At 33.9% G+C, this 22,754-nt stretch overlaps 2 protein-coding genes across 4 annotated transcripts in view; both read left to right on the top strand.

Moving 5' to 3' along the window:
* The window catches only part of vdr-a (nuclear receptor), a 21,425-nt gene extending 6,613 nt beyond the window's left edge, over positions 1-14,812 (top strand). The window contains 12 exon segments of one of the 2 annotated variants that reach the window (NM_001078379.1): positions 2,605-2,898; positions 3,245-3,364; positions 4,808-4,874; positions 5,487-5,660; positions 6,616-6,746; positions 7,859-8,037; positions 9,187-9,275; positions 9,649-9,789; positions 10,113-10,261; positions 11,027-11,143; positions 12,684-12,865; positions 13,165-14,810. In NM_001078379.1, coding sequence (NP_001071847.1) covers positions 2,715-2,898; positions 3,245-3,364; positions 4,808-4,874; positions 5,487-5,660; positions 6,616-6,746; positions 7,859-8,037; positions 9,187-9,275; positions 9,649-9,789; positions 10,113-10,261; positions 11,027-11,143; positions 12,684-12,865; positions 13,165-13,230 — 1,599 coding nt within the window. In that variant the 5' untranslated portion in view covers positions 2,605-2,714 and the 3' untranslated portion in view covers positions 13,231-14,810. 2 annotated transcript variants of the gene reach the window in all.
* Positions 14,813-15,605: 793 nt separating this feature from the next.
* Positions 15,606-22,754, top strand: part of LOC100186121 (oxidation resistance protein 1) — a 21,318-nt gene continuing 14,169 nt past the window's right edge. The window contains exons 1-7 of one of the 2 annotated variants that reach the window (XM_002120947.5): positions 15,606-15,810; positions 16,192-16,299; positions 16,972-17,118; positions 18,111-18,176; positions 18,459-18,534; positions 19,863-19,990; positions 22,528-22,697. In XM_002120947.5, the coding sequence (XP_002120983.2) occupies positions 15,739-15,810; positions 16,192-16,299; positions 16,972-17,118; positions 18,111-18,176; positions 18,459-18,534; positions 19,863-19,990; positions 22,528-22,697 (767 nt within the window). In that variant the 5' untranslated portion in view covers positions 15,606-15,738. The remainder of the gene's footprint in view (positions 15,811-16,191; positions 16,300-16,971; positions 17,119-18,110; positions 18,177-18,458; positions 18,535-19,862; positions 19,991-22,527; positions 22,698-22,754) is intronic. The other variant, XM_018817651.2, reaches the window with a different exon arrangement.

Here is a 22,754-nt window from a genome sequence, read left to right as displayed (position 1 = left end):
AAAACACGTCTCTGTATTAGAATTGTATATAGTACTGTAGAGTTGTAAGATGGATACTGTTGGTATATACATAGTGTTACGTATTATTTTACCGTTTTAACGCTCCTTTGTCGTGAGGATACGGTTATAAAATTCATTTAATCCTTTGTTTACTACCGACTGCGAGAAGAGAATGGAATAAAAACATTGACCATCTTACCCCACCCAACTATAACATGATACACTGTCGATGCCAACAAGTTGTGTATTCATCTAATTATTAGATTTTCGCGTTTGTCTGCCGAGCTCGATGTTTGTTTTCTTCGTGATATGCCTCTAACGATCATAGATTAAATTAATCTAGCCGAAACCGCGCTACTATCCTAATGTTAAGCAGAAATCAGGCATGAATGAATGCTACGTGTCATGAACCTATTTTCACCCCGGCGGATGAGAATTACGTATACGTATTTTCATTACTACCCACTATGTATAACCCTATGCACTACCGGTGGCGTCACTGACGTGGGCGGCTTTCATAGAACCTAGGTTTACGTCATACATCGAATTCGTTGGACCTTGGCGGAAACGGGTCGTCCTTACAGTGCGGACAGGTACGTAGTAGTCGGTGCACTCCATTTCACACCCATTACTGCGCAATGCTGCGTTGTTCTATGCGCCACATACCAGACAACAATTCAGAATAATTTGAAAGGACATGGCCGTTTTACTGAACGTCATATAGTGTATATAGTAATGACAAGACGATAGCGTCTGTCAGAAGTTGACATGAACGTGTCAGGTAGACAAGGATGTTTAATCGTGTTGTTTCTGTTTACGGTCGTTTATAGTAACCATAAACTAAAACGTGAGAAAAAAACTCTGCACAGCTACTGATAGTTCTCGGCCAATTTGAACGTTTTAAAGGTATGCCATTTTATCTATTTTTAAGGCAAAATTACAGAGCTCTTAAAGGTCGCTAGCTCTGAGAGTTCAAAAGAACGCTTATAGGTCCTGTATCATCCTTTTTTAGATTTTGCGGTTCATTATATAGTAGAAAATGTTTTTTATAGTTCTGAACCAAAATGAACGCTTAAAGATCGCTGTTGTCTACTCTTAGGTCAAAATTACCGATTTTGTTAAAGGTAAAGTTTCATTGTGTTTTATCTCGCTTCATCAAGCAGAAAAGGTAAAAACTCGCCGAGAAAAGAATAACTCGCCCCCGGCGCACCAGCTTAGTGGTTCCACAACGATGCGCGTAGCCACACAAAATTTTAAGATGCCAAGTTAACGTAAATTGGATTGAGGGCTTAATTTTACCATTTGTCTGGAATGCGCGAAAGAAAGTACTTACCAAGTGTTTTCCGAAAGAAAGTGCTTACCAAGTGTTTCTGTGTTAAATTTACAAGTGTTTCTGTGTTAAATTTCATCGCTTTTAATATAACGTAGTTTTATTTATCCCTTACAGAAGTTTTTAAATACGCCAATGCTTGAAAAAAGAGTTACAGTAATTAACATAGCGGCTGCTAAGTTAACATACGTAAGCTCAAAGTAAGTTTCAACTATTATTTAAAACAAGTTAAGATATAATAGTTACCATAAACAGCTAGTTTAGTGTGCTTCCGCACTTTTAAGTGAACTGGGAACGATTAGATTAAATATTGTGGCAAAGTATTGCTGGCAGCAACGTATTGACAACATATGGTATCGTTCTGTAGCTCGCGTCGTGGCGAAAGCATAAAAGCAACCGCACGCAACAGCGCACATACGGGCACATGCAAAATCAAACGCACTGCGACGGTGCAAGAGACAAGAACGTTGCAATAAATTCCGTCCTACTGTCTTAGTGAAGTCCGCCATGTCAATTTGCTTCGGGCGTCTCAATTAGCAAACTTTGCTAACGCTTTTCTACCAAATTCAAGTCTGTTTACGGTTTGCTGTTTTGAAAAGGGTGCGTCTTATGGACCAGTATACACAGTATACGGCATACGTTATCAGCTGGTTTATACGCTCAGTTACAAAGCTTTCGCAAGCGCAAATTAGGTCATGTTAGATTAGCTGTTTCCGCACAGTTGCCACTTGAAACTTAAGCAGCAATTCGTTCAGTGCCACAACAATGCAGTTATAGCTCAGCCGCATGCTTGTAAACTTTTATAGGTCATATATACATGTGAAGAAATCTTATTTGCCGTAAGCGTTTTATTGCGGCGTAGCGCACCTGGTTCAACCAGCAAATGCGATTTGTATAACTACTTGGCATGTTGTATTGACCGCGTGGAATCTTTTATTTGCATATTAAACCTACACAGTTGGAATTTGCTGGCGTTAATACTCTATGTAATATCATAAGCGCATTAGTTGTCTCTGTACAAGTAAAACTATTTATGATTATGTTGGGTAAAAGCCTAACAGCCACACTTTTTTCATCCCCCAATCGTGTTACACAGTGTGTTTTTATGCCTACTACAACATGGTGTATGCATGTTATGACTGCTAAAAATTTTCAATTTGGTTACTTACAATTTAATTTAATATTAAATATTCCTTAGTGATTTGGTACCTGAAAAAATCATTTCTAATTGCATCGCATTCGGTTACAGACATAAAATATTTATTTATTTCCAGAGAATAGATTAAATTGTGTTTATTGTGTCGACAAATGTACGTGGGTGCGTGCAGCTACTCACCCACGATAAATGGCCTTGTGATTAAAAAACTTTCGGAACTATTGTACGATGATGATGACAGCGGGTTCACTGGTCAACGCTGAGCCTTTCAAGCACGCCCACACAACCACAAGCGAACCACTGTGCGATATGTCGTACAGATTTATCTCATCCGGGTCACCCCTGTTCCGACACTCCAGCAGCGAAGCTGGAAATGAAGTCAATGACAACAACCAACCAAGGCATAAACCAGGTAAAGTTCTACTTTCCAACCTGGGTCTTAGGGTAATCGGACAACTCTGCCCTAAATCCCTGTAAAAAAAAATAACACTCTGTCACATCTAAGTTCTGGCGAATAATAGCCATGTTACACTACTTTGGTAAGGAGAAGTTTTCTTCAAATTGTGTAGTACTACACCATATCTTACTTTATACACACTTATTACCACTACATACTACACAGCCATGTTATTATAAAGCCAAGGAATGTAAAATACCATTACGAATGACCTAAAGTCTAGTCAGTTAGCGTTGGAGTGGCAATTATCTTAACCACATACTTAATACATCATAGTGTTCATTTCATCCTACTGTTGCAGCTTTAAAGAGAAAGTCTGAAGAAAGTATTTCTGATCCATCGCTGGCGTTCCATCCAGCAGCAAGAGGAGGTTTCATCTTAAACTCATTTGCATACGATGCTATACAAAGCATGCATAGAGGTAAATAGAAGTAGCAGGCCAACTCTGGCTTACATCTCGTATTCCCTGGTGTGGTGTAGAACCTTATCCATATTAAATAGAAATTAACATTACTATATGTTATAACTTATAAGCAATGTGCTAATGTGAACAATACACTCCTTTTGTGGTGTGCTGTGTTGTGGGACCTTAGTCACATTATCCATATAAATTGGAAATGAACTTGACGATTATACCAGTAATAATATGTACTATATTTGCATCTTTATTAAAATGATTGTTATATTTAGCCTATATCAGCATTGGGCCAACTGTAGCCTACCTCCCTTCTCCCATCCTACTATACCTTTATGTTTTTATGGTTTGTGGGCAACTGTATAATTAAAAGTAAACAACACTTATCACAATAGTAAACATTAAACTACCTTTTGCTTGTACAGACTATAGATCATACCTTTAAAACCAATAGTTCAAAAACTCGTAATTCTGTTCGGAAATGGCATTGTTTCTGTTAAAATCAATTCAGTTAATATTTTATAAAAGAAAACAGAAGTAGAAGATTTTGTATGTGTTTTTTAATCAATGGAAGTGAATGTAATAGGGTTGTGCGTCATATTTAGATGAACGTTCACACCAATTAGGATAAACATGGTGTGATTAGCGGTAAATTTTGTATTACGCCTCCTGCTATTATAATGTATGACAGCACCCATGTTAATGAGCAGGCGTTGTTAGGGCGCTGGCTTGTAAACATGGCCTATAAGGTTTAACTTTAAATCTAATACGCCAGCCATAACAATGAGTCAGTCTTAATATAGAAATTAATACGCGTGACACACAGCAGATAAAATAGAAAACAGAAACCCAGTTTACTTATTTGGTTCATCAGTTCATGCAAGTCACGATAATAAATTTCCCTTGCCTAATGAGCAATACACGAGCCAACTAAAGTTCAGATTGCGGTCACACTTCATGACAAGTCACGTTACAATCATTAATATCTAGAACTCATAGTGCATGAACCATGCTTCCATTTAGTTAAATGATGTAACTTGACTTCTTTTTCCCGGAATTTTTCAAAATCTTTACCTTAAGCGTGTGTATGTCAATGCATTACACCGGGATGGGCATAACACTGGGAGTGGGAGCCTTGACTTTAGATACAGGTGTAGCATTGACTGTATGTTTTCTTTTTACACTGCTGTTAAAAGTTTACACAAATAAGTGGAGCAAAAATATATTGCATTGATGTGCCAAATTAATGAGGTTTCCTTTGTTTGGCAACTGTGAGTGTAGCTGTATTTTAGTAATGTTACATCGGATTTTGTAACAAATTAAAAAACGTTACACCTAGGATACTTGGTACTTTAATTAAAGTAGAGAATTACATTTGTGATACCTATGATACTGCGACACTGGGTACTTTATAACATCACCATATCTAACATAAACCCTCCATTCCAGGCCAAAGCAACCAAAGTCATGACATTGTACCGAACACTTTACCAAAGATATCAGATCCCCATCGAAGGTAAGAAGGAATAAATCAACATTGTTCGAATATTTAACTTAGCAACACAACCAAAGTAAAATAAAAGGAGACGTTCAGTTTAGTAAAAAAACAAGGAGACAGCACTTTGGTATTAAACAGAAGAACACACTTATAATACATGAGAGACATCCAATTTTTTTAAATTTATGATCATTTATTTATCATATTTCATCTACTCTGTTGGCTTAAGCAATTAAATGTTAAAGCAGTTAAACCATGTGCTTAAACTTACCCCTAAACACGCCATGGCTGTAATGTTAGTTCATTGCCGTGTTTTTCAACACAATACATGAGATATCATGTTCCAAAGTTGTGAATGTGCCAATATCAAATATTTGTTCACCAAACAAACTGATTTGTCTATCTCAGCAGATTAGTTTACTATGAGTTGCGCTTTTAAACAACAGGATGTGAAAAACATAAAATAACCAGTGTCTAATTGTATTATATAAATATTTATTAAAATACCAAAATAAATAAAAGTTGTTTTACATTAAAAAAAAGCATTTAACTTTTTCTAAAATATATATTATATGTATTAAGTTTTAAAGTGTTTCTGAAAAAAAAAATATATTCAAATTTTCTTCCCAGGTCTCCTGAAACTCAGCCCACGAGGCCCCCTAGTGGTAGCGTCCCACACGGAAGTAGATCGTTCTTTGACAACGACGAGGATGACTCGTGGAAAGTTTGTGGCGTTTGTAACGACAAAGCTACCGGTTATCACTTCAACGCTCTTACCTGCGAGGGCTGTAAAGGTTTCTTCAGGTGTGTAATAAACTAATAGTTGTGTAACATAAGCAGGAAAAGCAACTCTAGAAGGTTAATTGGGAAGTAGCTTCCTGTGGCTGCAGGCTTCGCAAAGGTGTCCATTTTTGTTTCATTTTTAGTATGTTTTTGAATGGCAAAACTCAATTGTGGTTTGCGTAGGTGGCAAACTGTTTAAAATGCACTGTTTCTTATTTTATATATATAAACCTAATCCAGAAATTTGTATACTGATGATATGATATATTAAGGCACTTGTAGATTTACCATAGCTGCCTGGCAACGCGAACATAAATTTTTCATTACATTTGCATGTAGAGAGTAGACACTGACATTGACCTACTTTTTAACTGATTTGTATATAGGCATACAGACGTGCCTGAGACAACCATTATGATTATATACTTAGCCCAACCTGTTGTAAACACCCATGACCTACATTCCAACATTATATGTTTTGAACAATCATTAAATTGTTCACACACACATGTATATTACCTCACATACAAAGCATGTACCTAGCCCCAGGCATATACTCCTGGTAGGTAAACACACAACCTTCTACATTCAATAGGTTAACCTACTTTCTATGCCTTACATTTTATGAGCGATTTTATGAGCTGGTTTGTACAATCTTACACAAACTAGACATTTGATATGAATGTTTTATATTTTACTTCGTTGTCCAGCAATGTAAAGTGCAATATTTTGTATAGAAAATTAAAACATAACCGTTATAGACCTATGTATTATATACATATACACGCCTTTTTTCTAAATATTGTTTTTCTGGAGGATTGCCTTGTAGAAAAAATACAATTTTGTTATAAGTTTACAAATTAATATAGGTGTCATTAGTTTTTGTTCAATAACCGAAAAATATAACAAATAAACGTTTAAATTATATGCATGAAAGCTTATTGCATTTACTAATTTCCCAATGTACATTTTACAGGCGGAGCGTTAAAAATTCCAAGACTTTTACCTGCACATACAACAACCAATGTAGCATCACTAAAAGCAACAGAAGGCAGTGCCAAGCCTGCAGGTTGAGAAAATGCATTCAAATTGGAATGAAGCGCGAATGTAAGTGTCTACTCCATTAATTATTCACTAATACAGTCCAGAGAAATAGGTTGAATACTTAAATAGGTAGTGAGCCTAATAAATGTCACAACTCCAATGTTATTAAACAATCCACACAGTATGACTGGTAGCTCACGTAAATGTTTTTCCTTTTAAAAACACCTGTTTAAATAATTAAAATAATGAATGATAAATCTGTAAAATCCTGCAGAGTTTTAGTTTCCAGCAACCTAGAATAGACAACGCAATAACTGTAATAAATTCATTGAATCTGGGCATCTAGCCCTTATTGTTGGATGATTCTCATTGCAATATGACATAATAATGGGTGCCAAACTTTTATAAATGTAGGGGAGGTGGTAATTGTTAGAAGCACTGCTATGAAACTAATCAAACTTATTGATTTTAATGTTTGCTGATTAATGTAGTGTTTCTTAGTTTCGCCTGCCCCCCCTTCCCCTCTCGGGTTTAGTTCATATCAACAGAATACACCAAGTGCTACTATATATGTATATATTTAGTTGCCAGTATTCCATAATAGGCATGGTTTGATAAATATACCTTTGTGTTAAATGTCACCACAGCTTCTCATATAAGTCCTCAGTCACTAGAGCGTAGGAAATGTTATTGAATTTATAAATAATTAAACACCCTTCCTGTTCCTACCGCAGCACTTTTAGAAATCTTTTGTTTAACCACCTCTTTACTTTTGTATTTAAAACTTTCAGGCTATTGATTTTGTCTATATAAAAATAATTCTATATTAAAAGGTTTGACCGGTAAGGTGGACATAATTTTATGGACACCAGATAAAATAAAGTCCTTTGTTTTAACCATCTCTCGTAATTCTATAAAAATTGACTGCACAGTTGGTAACTGTCCACTTAATTGATCACGGTATTGACCTAACTTGAAATTGGTTTTAGGTTTAACTTGAAATTAGTTATAGCCATGAGCTTAAATTGGCCTGTAGTTTATTGTATTCTGAATCCCAAGTTCTCGACAATTTTGAATAAAACATTAATGCTGCCTTTGGCATAAAACATGCATTAGGTGTGTAATAGACTTAATACTTTTATAATGCTTCATTTTGACAACCATATAATCCACAGGTATCATGTCACCAGATGAAATACAGATGAAAAAAACTTTAGTTTTATCGAACCGCATAAAACGTGCAACAATGCAATGGGTGCCTATGGAGCTAACCAACGACCAGAAGATACTTCTGGACACAATTTGTTCGGCGTTTATTCAAAGCAACAACTTACCTGAGAAAGGAGTAATCAGGGTATGGATATTTTGCATGTGATCTTCGTATTTTCTTATGTATGGGCCAATCCTGACTTAAGTCCCATGACACCAATGGCCTGCCACACTGCCGGACCTCACCCACATAGATTAAATCACCTCATTTGCATTTTGCATTATCTCATGTTCACTTTGTTGTTGAATCCCGTACAAATGTGTTAGATTTACTTTACTACTCGATAGTACTAGTTGCAACGTCTCGTCTGTATATATTGTAACTAACAGGTAGGATTACTGAGTTATTAACGTGATTTGGCAGCTTGAACTTGTTTACCAGGATTTTTCTTGGAATCAAGTTGTTTTTTTAAGAAATTTTCTTATAAATCAATTGCAATATGGGTATCGCAGAAATACAGTTATACATGTAGCTTTAAAAGAAAGATAAAATCATATTTTTGCATTGCAATTTATAGTAATCTTATATACAACACAACAGTTATGCAAATTATTCTGTGTCAAATATATTATCAGCCAACTAAAATATTAGTCTCACCAAATATAAATATTTAAAAAATGTTTAAAATACGAGGGTCCCAATTTACCATTTCAATAGACCACATAATTTTGCACTAAATTTGCAAAAACCGCTAAAACTTGCTTTAAAGTGATAACAATCAACTTAGTTGTCTTGGTCTTACCATGTAGTTGCGATTCCGATCAGCTGGATAACCTTGTGTTTGTCATGGGTGTAATCCATAATTTATAAGTTACACCTCACGTCTCTGTACAAAGGATGCTATCAACTCAGTCTCGTCGATAAATTAATCTTATTAGAGTTTCACAATAAGCCTTCAATATTATGTTGTGTAATAATAGTCTTTATTATAAATGTATCTGGGGTTCTTTCATAAAACACTTTAGATTAACTAGATTTATTTGCACAACATATTAAACAAATGATAAATATTAGAAATAATGGAACAGGTTGTAGTAGATTTACGGTAATTTAATAAAAACTATCCAAGTATAGTCTTAAAACTTATTCAGTTTAACTTTTTAAAACAATCGTTTCATTTTTTAAATGGATTTATTTTTTAATCCAATTTATCACTAGAGCTTTACACAATTTTTTTTTATATATAAAAATTAACCATTTAAAAAAATAAATTTCTATAAATTTAAACCACAGGGTGGGGAGGAAGTGCGACAGGACGCAGATAAAGGATCTCCATGTTCATCACCCTCGTCATCCAGCAATAATTCAAACTTTTTGGAATTGTAAGTTATTTAAACTGGGTATTGATTCCAATTTAATATATGTGGCAGTGGGATAATGTGGTGTTTAAATGGATTGCAAGGATATTAAATGTAGCTGTTTTTATAATAAAATCTGATTATTGTAAAAAATCGAATAATGTAAATATCAGCTATGTAAGTGCAATCATTTTTATTTGGATATAAAGACTTAATATGGCTTGTTTTTTAACATTGCTTAAAAAATCGACATACAATGGCCAAAAATGTAAGCCAGAGTTGGCCAATTACAAACCCCATTAAAAAATTACCGTTAAAAACAGCACTTTATCTGTTGAAGTAACAAACATATAACATTTAACTAGTATATAAACTAATCTTCATTGTATTTATTCAGGATCAAGCGCATAGCAAACGACATAGCAGCACGTACACCAAGCAACATGACAAACCCAGCGCATGTTGTTCACTTCACCGACATTATGGAGTTCAGCATCAAAGAAATTATCAAGTTCTGCAAAAAAATCCCAACTTTTATGTAAGTTGTAGGTTGACGTTTTAGTTTGTAGTATTATTTTTAACTTTTTATATTTTTTTTATGTTTTCAATAAACACACATGTGGATTATGTTTATTTTTCAAATTGTAATTTTTTGGATATAATTTACACACATTATTAATCTTGTAGGTTTTGGTACTCTTACACAAATGGCTATTAATTAATTAGTATAATACTATATATATTTATATAATACACAAATACCATACAGTATACATATTGTTTATAGTCGATTTGTATGTATATCTGTATTTTTTCTAATCAATGTTTGTATCAGTATTTTTCAAGTTGTTTCAATTTCAGGGACTTGGACCTAAAAGATCAAATCGCGTTACTTAAATCGGGCTGCACTGAGATATTGTTTATTAAAGCCAACTATACATATGATCTTGAGAAAAAAGCGTTAACCCTTGGGCCTGATATTCTCTATACCAGAGATTCCTTCTTACAAGGTAAGCATGACTGTGGCAGTGACCTGGATCTTTTAATAGCCTTAAAAATGTCGGCCATCAATTTTAAAGCTGGCTTGTTGTCTTAGCGATGCTTACTGTTGTTACTGCCAACATGAACAGAAGCTAAGGGTCAGGGGTCTGTAATGTTACTACAGAGTCACTGAAGCAGTAAATGGCTATACATTGATATATTGTTACATTTTCCTCTGTAATGTTAGTCTACATACAAGCAAGAATGTATTAGTTTTTTCCATGTTTTAATTAACTCAAGTACAAAACTGGCATTCATAAAAATCTATGAAAACATAATTATCTTGTTTGGATATTACCACCATCTTGCGCATTTTTAAACATAATTATGCATGTAATGCCTTTTGGGTGCCAACTGTTACATTAAAACTCTGCAAAACAGGAGTCATTATGTTGAAAGGGGACATATCACATATCCAATATTATGCATTTTATATTGAAGTCAAAATGCAACATATCTAGAACAATTGAATTATGAATTATAGGTTGTGGGGTATGTGTCGCTGGGCAAAACACTTAATGGTAGTATCTCAGACCGAGTGGTCACTAACGGGTTGTCTTTGTCAGCCATACATAAAAATATCTCCAAAAAATAATCTCCAAACAGTTACATACATGGTAACTTGTCAGAAGGCTTAAGGTGTGTGAAACAAAACTTCTGTGTTATAACTATATGGACTATTATTGCCCAGCCACAGGAAGATAAATAAGTTACATTCGTTCATTTATTACCAGGTGGAATGTCGGTTGAATACACGGATAATTACCTCAAGTTTCATGAAGATTTGAGCGCTTTACAACTGGATGATGTTGAAATGTCATCCCTGTCTGCAATCGCCCTATTTTCGGCAGGTTCGTAGAAATATCTAATCTACATCTGTGATTGTCAAAGTTTTACGGCTACCCAACTATCACATCCTCTATCTGTTTGGGCAATTACAGCAAAACAAGTTTTGTCACCTACAATTTTTTTTCATGAATTAATATTAATTAGTGAAAATTAAGCAGAAAACTTGAGGTTTTTTTACGACACATAATTTTAAAACCATGAGCCGAGAAATACTTAAATTATGGCTGTAACATTATTGCTGGTGTCTTTTTAGATTTGGGCTTTTAAATGTCTAAAAAATCATTTAAAAGTCGGGTATTTAATAAATTTTTTTAGGAAGTCTGGATCTGGTGCTTCGGAAACTTAGCAGACAAAAGCCCATTGTTTAGTAAAAGATATATATTTGGCCCAAATGGCATCGTCAGTCTCTAATTTAAATAGAACAAACTTTAGCAAGTGGCTGTTCTTTTTTGGTTGAACACTTAAAATGTTTTTTACTTTAAATTCACTTTTAATTGGAAAAAGCCATTAGTTTCACAATTCTTTTGCCCTATATATATTTTAAAGTTGATTTAATCTCACAAATGTTTTATCATTGTCTAAATATTTACCCGTCTACATTAGTATACCATGAATTGTGATACAATCGGCAAGGGTGGCTTATACACTTATACAGCAACTAACATACCTCCAGGCCATGTTTTCTTGCAGTTACCGATTGACACTGCAATATTAAGTGCAGGGATTTAACAAAAACTTTCTCTAAATTGAGTTTTTTCCTTTAAACTTCTGCAATTTTAATTATCCTGCTACAAAATTATAGATTTTTTTATCCCTTTTAAAATGGATTAATTTTAAATTTCTCTCTAAGTTTTTGGATTTTTTGTACTAAGTAAGGACTTTTGTGTCACTTTTCCAATGCAACAGCCTCTTTGGCCTTTTATATGTTTATGTTAACATGTATATTGGCACTCTGCTGTGGTTTAGCAGGTATTTGTGGGATCTTTTTTATCTAAAAAATAAGTATGTATTAAACAATTAACAAAATAACAACCGCGTATGGGAGTCAAGAAAACAAAAAAAAGGTGTCCCATCTTTCCACACCCTATTTTATAAATTGTAACCAATGATTTGCCCATCTTACGTGGAGATTTTATCAAAGTGATCTCACCGTGGCAGACTAAACATTGGTTAAAGTAAATCTCGCTCAAATTATCTCACTGACATTTAAAAAAAAGATTTCAAGATTACGTTATGCCTTGTTCTAAACTGTCACATCAAATGCCTTGTTCTAAACTTTGACATCACTAAAGATAGTGTTTGGTTGTAAACATATGACGATGAAGACAATTATGACATGCATTTATTATATATGGCTATGAGGTGTAGGCTGTAGTGTTTGTATTAAAACTAACCACAGAGCCTCTGATCTCTAGTTTTTTTTTGTATCACATAAATGTAGTACTTTTATCTTATATGTAATGTTTTTTGTCATACTTATATTGGCTGTAGCATTTGTATTAAAACTAATCAAAACATCTTTAACCTTTTCCATTTTTTTAGATCGAGCTGACTTGGTGGACCAGCAGCGTGTGGAAAATCAGCAAGAAGCTTTAGCTTTATGTTTACAAGCTTACTCTGAAAGCTCATGGAAAATTCGGAATCGTTTCGCCATCATCATGTCGTTCCTACCAAGGCTGAGAACCCTCAACAGTTTGTGTACGACTGCCTTCTCACAAGTCAAGGTAATCTTCTATTTAGTCGGGTGCCGTGGCTTAGTGGTTAGGTGCTTGCATTTTACCTAAAGAATAGGGTCTCCATTCTTCTTGTTGCCACCATTGACGCATGTTCCTGGGCAAGACAGCCATTGCTTCAATCTAGTGAACAGTGGTCACTATTAGGTTGTAGAACCTAGGGTGTCAGGGTAATTTTTTGCCCAGAGTAATCATTATATGATACGTGACAATCAATGTTTATTAAATTCAACTTGTTTTATTCATACACCTCATGCACACACCATTATAATAAGCATAACATTTCACAGAAACAATTTGGTGAAGAAATTCGGCCGCTTGTTAAAGAAGTTCAACCCACCGTGGAAAACGCTTGAATGTACAAAGAAAACAAACAAAGAGACAATGACAGTGATAGGCTGTGGTGAAATGAAGGCCGTAGTGGATTAGCAATATCTTCTGGAAACTTTTTATGACATTTCTATTTTAATCTCGTTTTAAAGTTTTATGACTCTTCTCCTCATGTTGTTTCATTGTAACTTTATTGAGGGTTCATAGTATCAACCCTGCACAGAAGGAACCGCTACACTCATGGCCTCCGTCCTGAGTTTCTACCTCACACTAATGAAATGCAGCATCAAGTAGGGCCCACTACGCCATATGTTGGCTCAACATCACATGACAGCTGCACTTACCACCAAATCCTGACAAATAGGAATGGAAAGAATTTTAAAAAGTGAAAAACACAGTCAAAAGTAACAATGATCTTTGGGATAACTCATCATTTGTGACAATATTCACATTACAAGAGGTACAACCTAAATCATCTACAATGAATTATACCTGGAATTAAAAACACTCAAAACTGATCGAAATCTTCAGGAAAAAAAACAACATTTTTGTGACAATATTCACATTACGAAACATCTTGAAGCTACAAAGAAATTGCCAGGAAACCTTCTGTGCAGTTATAGGACAGTGCTTACCTGTGAGTGTGTTTCCACACTCAGCATTGAATTGTAAAGACGAGTTTTGCGTCACCAGCTTCTGTTGTAAACTCCGCCAAGTTCAGCACATTTGTCCAGGATATCATTGCTCAGCATACAGTGTGCTCATATATCTTGTGTCTTATTTATACATTTGCGCCAACTAGGCAAGAAGGAAAGCAACAACCATTAAACTTGGGTTAATATATAGTAGTGACCACTCTGGTTTATCATTCAAGTTTGGGTAACAGGACAACTCTGGCCTAAAAATGGACTTCACCCATAAAAATTCCATTAAATGAAATATATCCAATCGCACAGATCCATATAAAGTAATAATTATCACGGTTCGATCATTGAATATTTATTAACAAGGTGATTTTGTTTAAATCTTGAATTATCTTTTCGTTTCCAATTATAACAGTTGTTTGATGTCTCAAAAGTGGACGCATACCCCCGATAACTTACATGCACGCCAGGTTTTAGTTGCTTACCTGTTTGAAGTTCATGTGGTTTGATCAACATAGTTTAATTTCATGTACCTTGAAAGTTTCATGTTTAGCTTGCATGTTTTACAACTCCACCCTAAGAGAATGATATCCTCGTAGATTCTAAACAACCTCGTAGATTCTAAACAATCATGCAAAATACATGAGTGGTATCCAATTACTTGTTTACACCAAAATTGCATGAAATGTTTTATTTTATTAAACCTTTTATCAAATTTATCTAAAATTGTATTTACTTTTATTGAATTAACAATGTTCCTTAAACACCTCTTAAAACACTGAACAAAAGTTTCGTTTTTCCTCTAATATTTTATCCACTAAGTATTCAATATGTAAAACCCAGTGTGCCCCATATTAGGAAATATCTGTTATTTTTATTCGTACCCTACACCACTGGATTGTATAATGTTGAAGTATATATACCAGTGTTTCATTGCTATTACTAACACGGACATAGCCGCCGATATGTGTTGTATTCTTTGATTAGTTTTAGTAGATCAGTGATACGGATATTATATTTTAGTGGGGGAAGATGGGATACCTTTTCACTATATTTTCTCGTCCTTATTTGGTAGTAAATAATGAACATTTAAAAAGTCATAAAACCGTATCTTCCCGATTCTCATACCGTTGCATATTCGTTAAACCACGATCGGAATTTTGGGGCATTATGTGTTAAAGGTGTCCCATATTACCTCGCAGTACTATATGGCGAAGTGTTTATAGTGCTCGCCCTGTTTTAAGGCAAGATAGGTATGATTCTCTGGACTACTATCATTGTGGGCATGTGTGTTCTTGGGCAAAACACTTACCGCCAATTGCTTGTCTAAGCTGCCAGTCCCAGTTCCACAGAAAAATATGATGACGCACAAGTTAGGACATGCAAATTCGTGAGGTGCAAAAAAGAGCAACTTACATTTATCACTCATAGTAGAAAAGCGAGCGCCAATAAAAGTCAAAAATTGTTGTGACTGATTAGTCATGCAACTTTTCTCACGTCATGTCACGCGAGCGATCTCCTACAGGACAAAGGGTGGGGCGTCTGATGTGGGTATTTTATAGATTGTAAAAGCACGGAGCTTGCCGAAAAATACAACACGCCTTGGAAAATTCCTGTTGTCACAGCAAGGACGCACACGTCAGTGCTAGCATCGAGCTTCGAACACACCAATCTTTTGGTCAACTGGGGCCGCTATGCTGTGCTATAGGGCGAAGGAAAAAAGAGAAATCAGATTGTGTGTGTTGTCGCGTAAGCTTGTTTTACAAGAGTCTTGATTATTGTGCTAAGGTCTTGTACGTATTTAAACTTTATACTGATTTTAAGGCGTGAAAAATAATACATATAAGAAAGTCATAATTAAGCGTAGGTCGTGTTTGGTGCTGTAAAAACATGTTTTCGACCTGTAGCAGCCATAATGGAAACAGAAAATCATCTCAACCTGCAGGGACCATTCAATACAACGTAAATATTTTAAACTTTATTTTGATGTCAATATATTGACGTAACTTGCGCTACTGTTCGTTAAAATAAAACTTAATTTGTTGTATTTTTGTCATTTTTTGTATCTTTGGCTGTAAAACTATATTACTTTTCACATAATTTGAATAAATGCATTTTAGTGTCTGCAAATGTGTGTATATTAGTATATATATATGTGCATATGATTTTATTTAAACTGCATTAAAATATTCACTATAATTTTGTTGAACAAAAAGTTAGTTTTTAACATTTAACGACTATCGCTGCCCTGCCACACAGGGATAAATAAGTCACATTAATTCTGTTGTTCATTCATATTACTGTTTGTAGTTCAAGTTTTAAAACATATCTTTTAAACACCAGGTTGGGAACAGAGACACTTTAAGAAGCATTGCGGTTAACTTTAACACTACCCCTTCAGCGATTATGAAGTTAAACAAACTAACGTCAAGTTACATTTTCCCTGAACAAGTATGTTTATATTTTTTCATCATATTGCAGTTTTTAGGTCTATATTTTTGATTAAAAATGGCACTGATTTTTGTTTTTTCCCTGAAATGTTGTCAATGGAAATTGTCATTGATTTTTTTGCTAAATCCATTCAAAAACTGCTTGCTTTTATAAAACAGAACTTAAGAACATTTATGTTTTGTATTAACTTTGGGTGCAAAACACAGAGTAGCATAAAACTCCCATTAATGGAACTGTCTAACAAATTACCAGTATCATGCATAAAACTAAATCTTTTATGTATGCCAGATGCCACATAAAAGTATATTAACATTTGTAGGTAACTCTTTTATACACAAGTTGGTCAAATGAATTTTAGGTTAGTGGGTAGACAAGTGGTAATTAATATCAAGAATTGTAGAGTTTCATTCAACATTTTAACATTTGTTTCATTCAAACTAGAATATTATAATCAAATTTATATTAGGAAGCCCCAAATTTAAATTGTCGGTACCTTAATAATGTATTAGATATTACTAACAATATTAACGCATGGGAATAGCATGGTTAAACAATTTCACAGAGTTTTTCATCTAATAGTTACTTATATCTTTATATATTAAAAATTTGGAGGACTGTTACCATTTTCTTCCTAACTAAAACAAAATTTTTACTCAAACCATTTATTTTCAGGTTTTATTTGTCCCGGAGACGAATATTTTGAAACCAACAGTAGAACAAGTGTCCCAAAACTCGGGAACAAATTTTGACGGAGATTTTTCCTTCCTGGCTCCTTTGTCTGCATCACCTGGTCAACTTGACTTCTCAAAACCAAAGAAGGTAAAATGGAGTTATAATAAGTTGTTTGTTGTTTCGCAATTAAAGTACCTATGCATTGAACCCAGGAGGCCAGGGTAGGCAGTAGGCAGGCCAACAATGGAACTTTCTGAACTGTCGATAACCATTAAAGCCAATAATGTGAATGTTTTTTTTGCAGAATTGTGTAATTTAACTGTAACCTTTATTTTATTCAAAAGTACTGCCTATGCAGTTAATTCAAGTTTAAACCAATTTTTTAGTGGTGTTTTAATGCAGAGCAGAAAATGATAAGGTTACATTAGTTGCTTCATATTCAGCATATATATATATGAACTTTAGCATAATTTCCTTATCTGATATTTTAACCACAGCTCTGATAAGAATATAAATATATAAAGCTTTTTATTAATGGAAATTTGTAGTGTATAATGGTATTAGTTCTTCGATTGCAGGCTATGTGCTTATTATTTAGTATCTAGAGGTTCTTGGTTTGCAACTTAAGGAAACATGAGTTCATTCTGTCATAATTACTAATTAGCATTACATCATAAGACTATGGTTACGAATATTAATCATTTTCCTGTGTCAAGCCTAAAGTAAATTGTCTAGCAAAACAATTTGTAGCAACTTTAATCATGTGAATAAAAACTTTTTTACATAATCTTTTCATGTGATATCCTGTGAATGGCAATCATGTGATATTGTGTGTACAATATAATCCCATTGCATTTTATAAATGACAAATGCTATAAATAACATCCCTAGTACCTATGACTGTACAGTTGGAACAAATATAGTTATCTCTTAAACCTCTATGTAGTACATCGTGTTTCAATAATCCTGCTGTTTTAGGATTGCTACTTGCTGTAAACTGCATGACAATGAGCAGAAGTATTGCTTATTACTTTATTTAAATCTCAGTTGAAACAGAGATTGTTATAATTATGTCTACGCACAATGCGGTTAGTTGGTCTTTTCTTAACGAAATCAATAAATTTGATTTTCCTGTTCAGTTCCAGGATTTGCTGGTAGTTTCCACACAAGAGGATATTAAAGATGCAAACAGTAATTCAAAACTGGTGAGGCTGTTTTACTTTTATCGGCGTGTGTGTGTATAGAGGTGCACAATCTTTAATCCGTGAGATTCGATATTACGGGATTAATATTCTTTTATAAATAAAATAAACAAGCACAACCAACAGTTGCATTCACCATATTAATCAATGAGGTTCCGTATGTTTTTAAACTATAACTTTAAGTGTGATTTAACAATGTTGCGTTGAATTTTGTTGAAAAATAAAAAATCAAATCAACTATGGATCTATGGTTACACTTATAAAAACAAGTATCTTATGTTCCAGCTAAGAGACATGGGAGCAGACACCAACAAACCAGAGGTTACAACAGAGACTCCAGTAAGCCCCACTATAACAAGAGGTATGTGGCTGGTTATGATATTTTTAATGATATTTTTAATCAACAAAACAGTTCACCATGTGCCCAATTACACCTTTGTTTTATGTACTGGTTCATTGTGTTTTGTACATAGAATAGATTTTGTATTTTTAAACATGAGGTAATAAACAACCTTAATTTACTGTTTTTTTCGCACAGGAAACAATGTGTTAGATTAGTACTGTGTTGTTTTTGTTTCAAGAAAAACGCAAATTGGTAATTGATTTCTTAGACTTTTGCATTAGATCTGCTTGAATCCAGACCTTGATTGGGGGCGGTTAAGATTTATTGTGTTGCAATTATTAATATAATAATCTGCATTATAAAAAAATTATTGTGCGTAATTAAGTTGAGAGTTTACCTCATTGTAAGGAAAATCAACAGTTGGTTATTTGATTTATTTTCGTTGTAACTGCATTTTGAGTAAACTGTAAACATATACCAACTTCACTTTGAGTTAAAATATCGGATATTGGGTTTCTGTGTTATGAATACAATTATTATTAACCACCCTTGATTCTTGAACTTTCAGTAAATTCACAATGAAGCACTTGCATTACATACTTGAAATTAGAATATTGATTAATCTTAACTTATTCACTTGTGTATAGCATTCAATTAATTTACTTTATTCAATGTAGAAGCAGGCTGACAATTTACCTAATTTCAGTTATTCCATTATTAATTAAGTATTTGTCATACTTAACTTAATTTTGTGTTCACTGCCATTACTATATCCATGATTGCAACAAGCATAAATAGTGTTTATTACCTTTTACACTGGGGTAAGCGCTCGCGCTTTACCCAGAAACTATTCCGTTAACCTAAATGCCTGTACCAGTATTGGCGTGTATAAGCAAGTACAAGTTGTATGAAACATGACATCTGTGTTATGACTTTGTGGTCTTGTGAACTTGGGAGTTTTTGTTTGTATACACAAGTACACAACAAATACTTTGTTTTGATCTACACATCCCAAATAGTTTAATGCTATGTCGAGTGCACAGGTCCACAACATTCTTACCAAAATAAATGATTTAAGTTGTTTGATGAAGTTCACTCTTACATCTAATAGCAGTAATATGTGATTCCCAACAAATAATATTTTTTTATTCTCTAATTTTTTAATTTTTACCCTTGGTTGGAAAAAATAAGCGTGTATAAACAAAATTCAGATAAAAGTCTCCGAAACAATTAAACCCTGGCCTGAACCAACAATATCCGTTTATATAAATTTATGATATTGGATTCCTAGGTACCTTAATGTTCATACATGATTACACGCCTTAGATGACTGAATGTTTACTCAGGTATCTCCCAAACATCGGACACAAGTGTGGAAGGTAAACAACCTCGTACACGAATGTTTTCAACCGAGTCCGAACCATTTGAGGAAAACTTTATAAAGATGACTGTACGATATATTACCTCTACTCAGGTAAAGAATAAATGGAACTTGCTTTATACTCTGTGACCGGATATCGAAAGTATTATAACATGGGTGTTCTGTTTCATACACTTCGTGCCAGCTGGGTGATTATTTTTTGTTATATTCTTTTATTTGCGGCTGATAATTTGGACAACTCATTAGTAACCACTGGGTTGTAGCTGTAGGCTTGGAGCAATAAGATATCTATGTCGAAGTTAGGGGTGCTAAAACTTTTCTTTATTGCACTTAATTATCTATACATGTTTAAAACAAATGTTAAAATTTGTCTATAAGTTTTAACTGGTAGTTCTAAAGTTTCTAAAAACACATTAAACTTTTAAAAACCAACATTTTACAAGTTAACACATGCTTTTTTAAGTTTTTTTCAAGGCACACATTTTGAGACTTCTGGTTTAAATGATATTTATAGTGATTGTGCAGATATATGTTTTAAATGTAATAAACCTAAAGCATAAACCAATAATTTGTTTGAGGTGAGATATGTCTATTAATTATGTTGCTTTTAATAATAAAGATTGCAATGTCTGTCAGCCACCAATTTAATCCATCGCTGCCTAATTTCTGCAAGAACCTGTTTGTTCTGAGCTACTATTCAACCAAAATAATTGTCAATCAATATTCCTGCGTGTTCCATTATGTTCTTATATAGATTTCTATTGATCTTAATTCTTAACCTTGAAGGCTTTGTTTCCTCCACTGACTAATTGCCTGTCATTGAAATATAAATAAGCACGTAGGCGCCAAACCTGTGGCGGTAGGGTGGGCTGGCCAACCCCTAACCTCCCTACAATTAGATTTGGGGATTTTTCTCATGATTTTTCGTATTCTCCTGAAACTTTATTAAAGCATATTATCAAGTTCAGGTATTTTTAAAGGTTGAGCAACCATTGTCATTTTTAACCAATCAAATCGTCCTTCCACGCTCTGTTGAACCTATTGGTTGCACACATGTTACATGTAGTATTTTTAAATATTGTTGTCCAGATTCCTCATGTAACAGCCATAGGTCTTATTAGCTTTGTAATGAGGTAAAATAAATTATCCACTATTTATACTGTACACATGGTATGTCATTAACATAGCTTGATGTTTACCATTGCATTCAGTTGGTCTTGTTTTGTGCACAAAAACTATATATATTGTATTTCTTCTGAAATGCAACAGTTCAAAACATTGATTGACAGCCATTTCTTAGCAAACATCACATTATCTGTGCAGATGTTTCAGAATATGTGACAAAGATGTCTATGTTGACCGATTGAACTGTCAGTGCCCTACAGTTGCCAATTTTAAACAGTTCTGTAAATTGTAATTCGGAGAATTAGGACTTGTTGTTTTATTTGATATTTTGCGAATACGTCATTGTTACACTTCCTTCAAAATACCCCACCATAAAACATATGTGATATACAGAAAGCATGGCTAGTTAGACATTAAATACCCTATACACTCTATACATACTTGAAAAAAATCTGATTTATTGGTTTTAATTTTATATTGCCCAGTACAGCTCATTCACTACCCTCCTCACCAAACCAGGACAACCAACTTATTTTAGGACCCAGTAGTTGTGTATTACAACCTATGTGTTAAGAAGTCTCATGTTGACATAATCCACATATCTGATTAGTATTTGGTTTACACAAACTGTTTCTCAGCGCTAAGTAACTTGTACTTTCCATTGGCACATGTTAAGCATTGGCTCATATACGTTTTCCATTCTTAAAATTTATACACAAGTTTAACTTTTTTTTCTTAAATATTTGAATATTTATGCACAATTTATTATTTCCAAAAATCAACGTTTTCTAATATGGCAATTATATTCAATTATACAAAATTTCTCTTTTATTTTAAAATGTCATTACTTTTCACACACATTCAGTTCAACAGCCATGAGGTACGTGGAGAAACTTTAAATTGTTACTTAGCAACTTGACAATGGGCAATAATGTTTTGCATGCATGGCCAATCAAGTGTTACAACTTCATTTATTATTGCCTTACTTTCTATTCTACTTCAACTTATTTCGATGTCAGCCATAAAGCCACATTGTTTTATTTATAATTCTATATTAAACAAGTAAGGTTTTGTGGTGTGACACATCAAGGGACCTGATATGTAGGTCAGAGTTGTGCGGTTGTCCCTTCACCCTAATGTTGTTGTTTCACTCTTTGAGCTGCAATTTATAAATAGATTATAAGATTATTGTTGCTTCCAATTTCGGCTTGGTAGAATTTTTAATAATGGTTTCTGTGACCATTCGACAGGATGCAGTTAAATGTTTCGTAACATATTAATATACAACAGTTGGAATAATTGGGGAACCATGGATTAAGCCCCACACACACTGGTATGCATTATGACAGGCTATTAGATCTGACTTTCTAAACAATTCTTAGTGTGTATTGTATTAGAATGTACCAATACAATTTAATTTTTGTTTGGAAAAGTGAAAGTGAAATAGAAACTTGGAATGGACTTTTTAAACTGTATAGTAACTAATAACTCCCTTCTTTGTACAGGAAACTGTTGAAGGTGTTCTTCTCGTCACACCGACCTCAATAATGTTCGATCCTGATGCAAACGATCCACTTGCTATTCTACATGGGTGCGAAAAGTTTGGAATCATGTGTAACTTGTCTCTAATTACAAGTGTTTCCATGTTCTGTGATAAAGGATGCAGTAGTACAAGGTTTGTGGTTTGGATGATAGTTTATATATATATTTTATAATATAAATAAAAAGATTT

This window comes from Ciona intestinalis, chromosome 2, assembly GCF_000224145.3.
Source record: "Ciona intestinalis chromosome 2, KH, whole genome shotgun sequence".
NCBI lineage: Eukaryota > Metazoa > Chordata > Ascidiacea > Phlebobranchia > Cionidae > Ciona > Ciona intestinalis.
The sequence above is the reverse complement of the archived record's forward strand: the minus strand, read 5'-3'. Positions and strand labels throughout refer to the sequence as shown.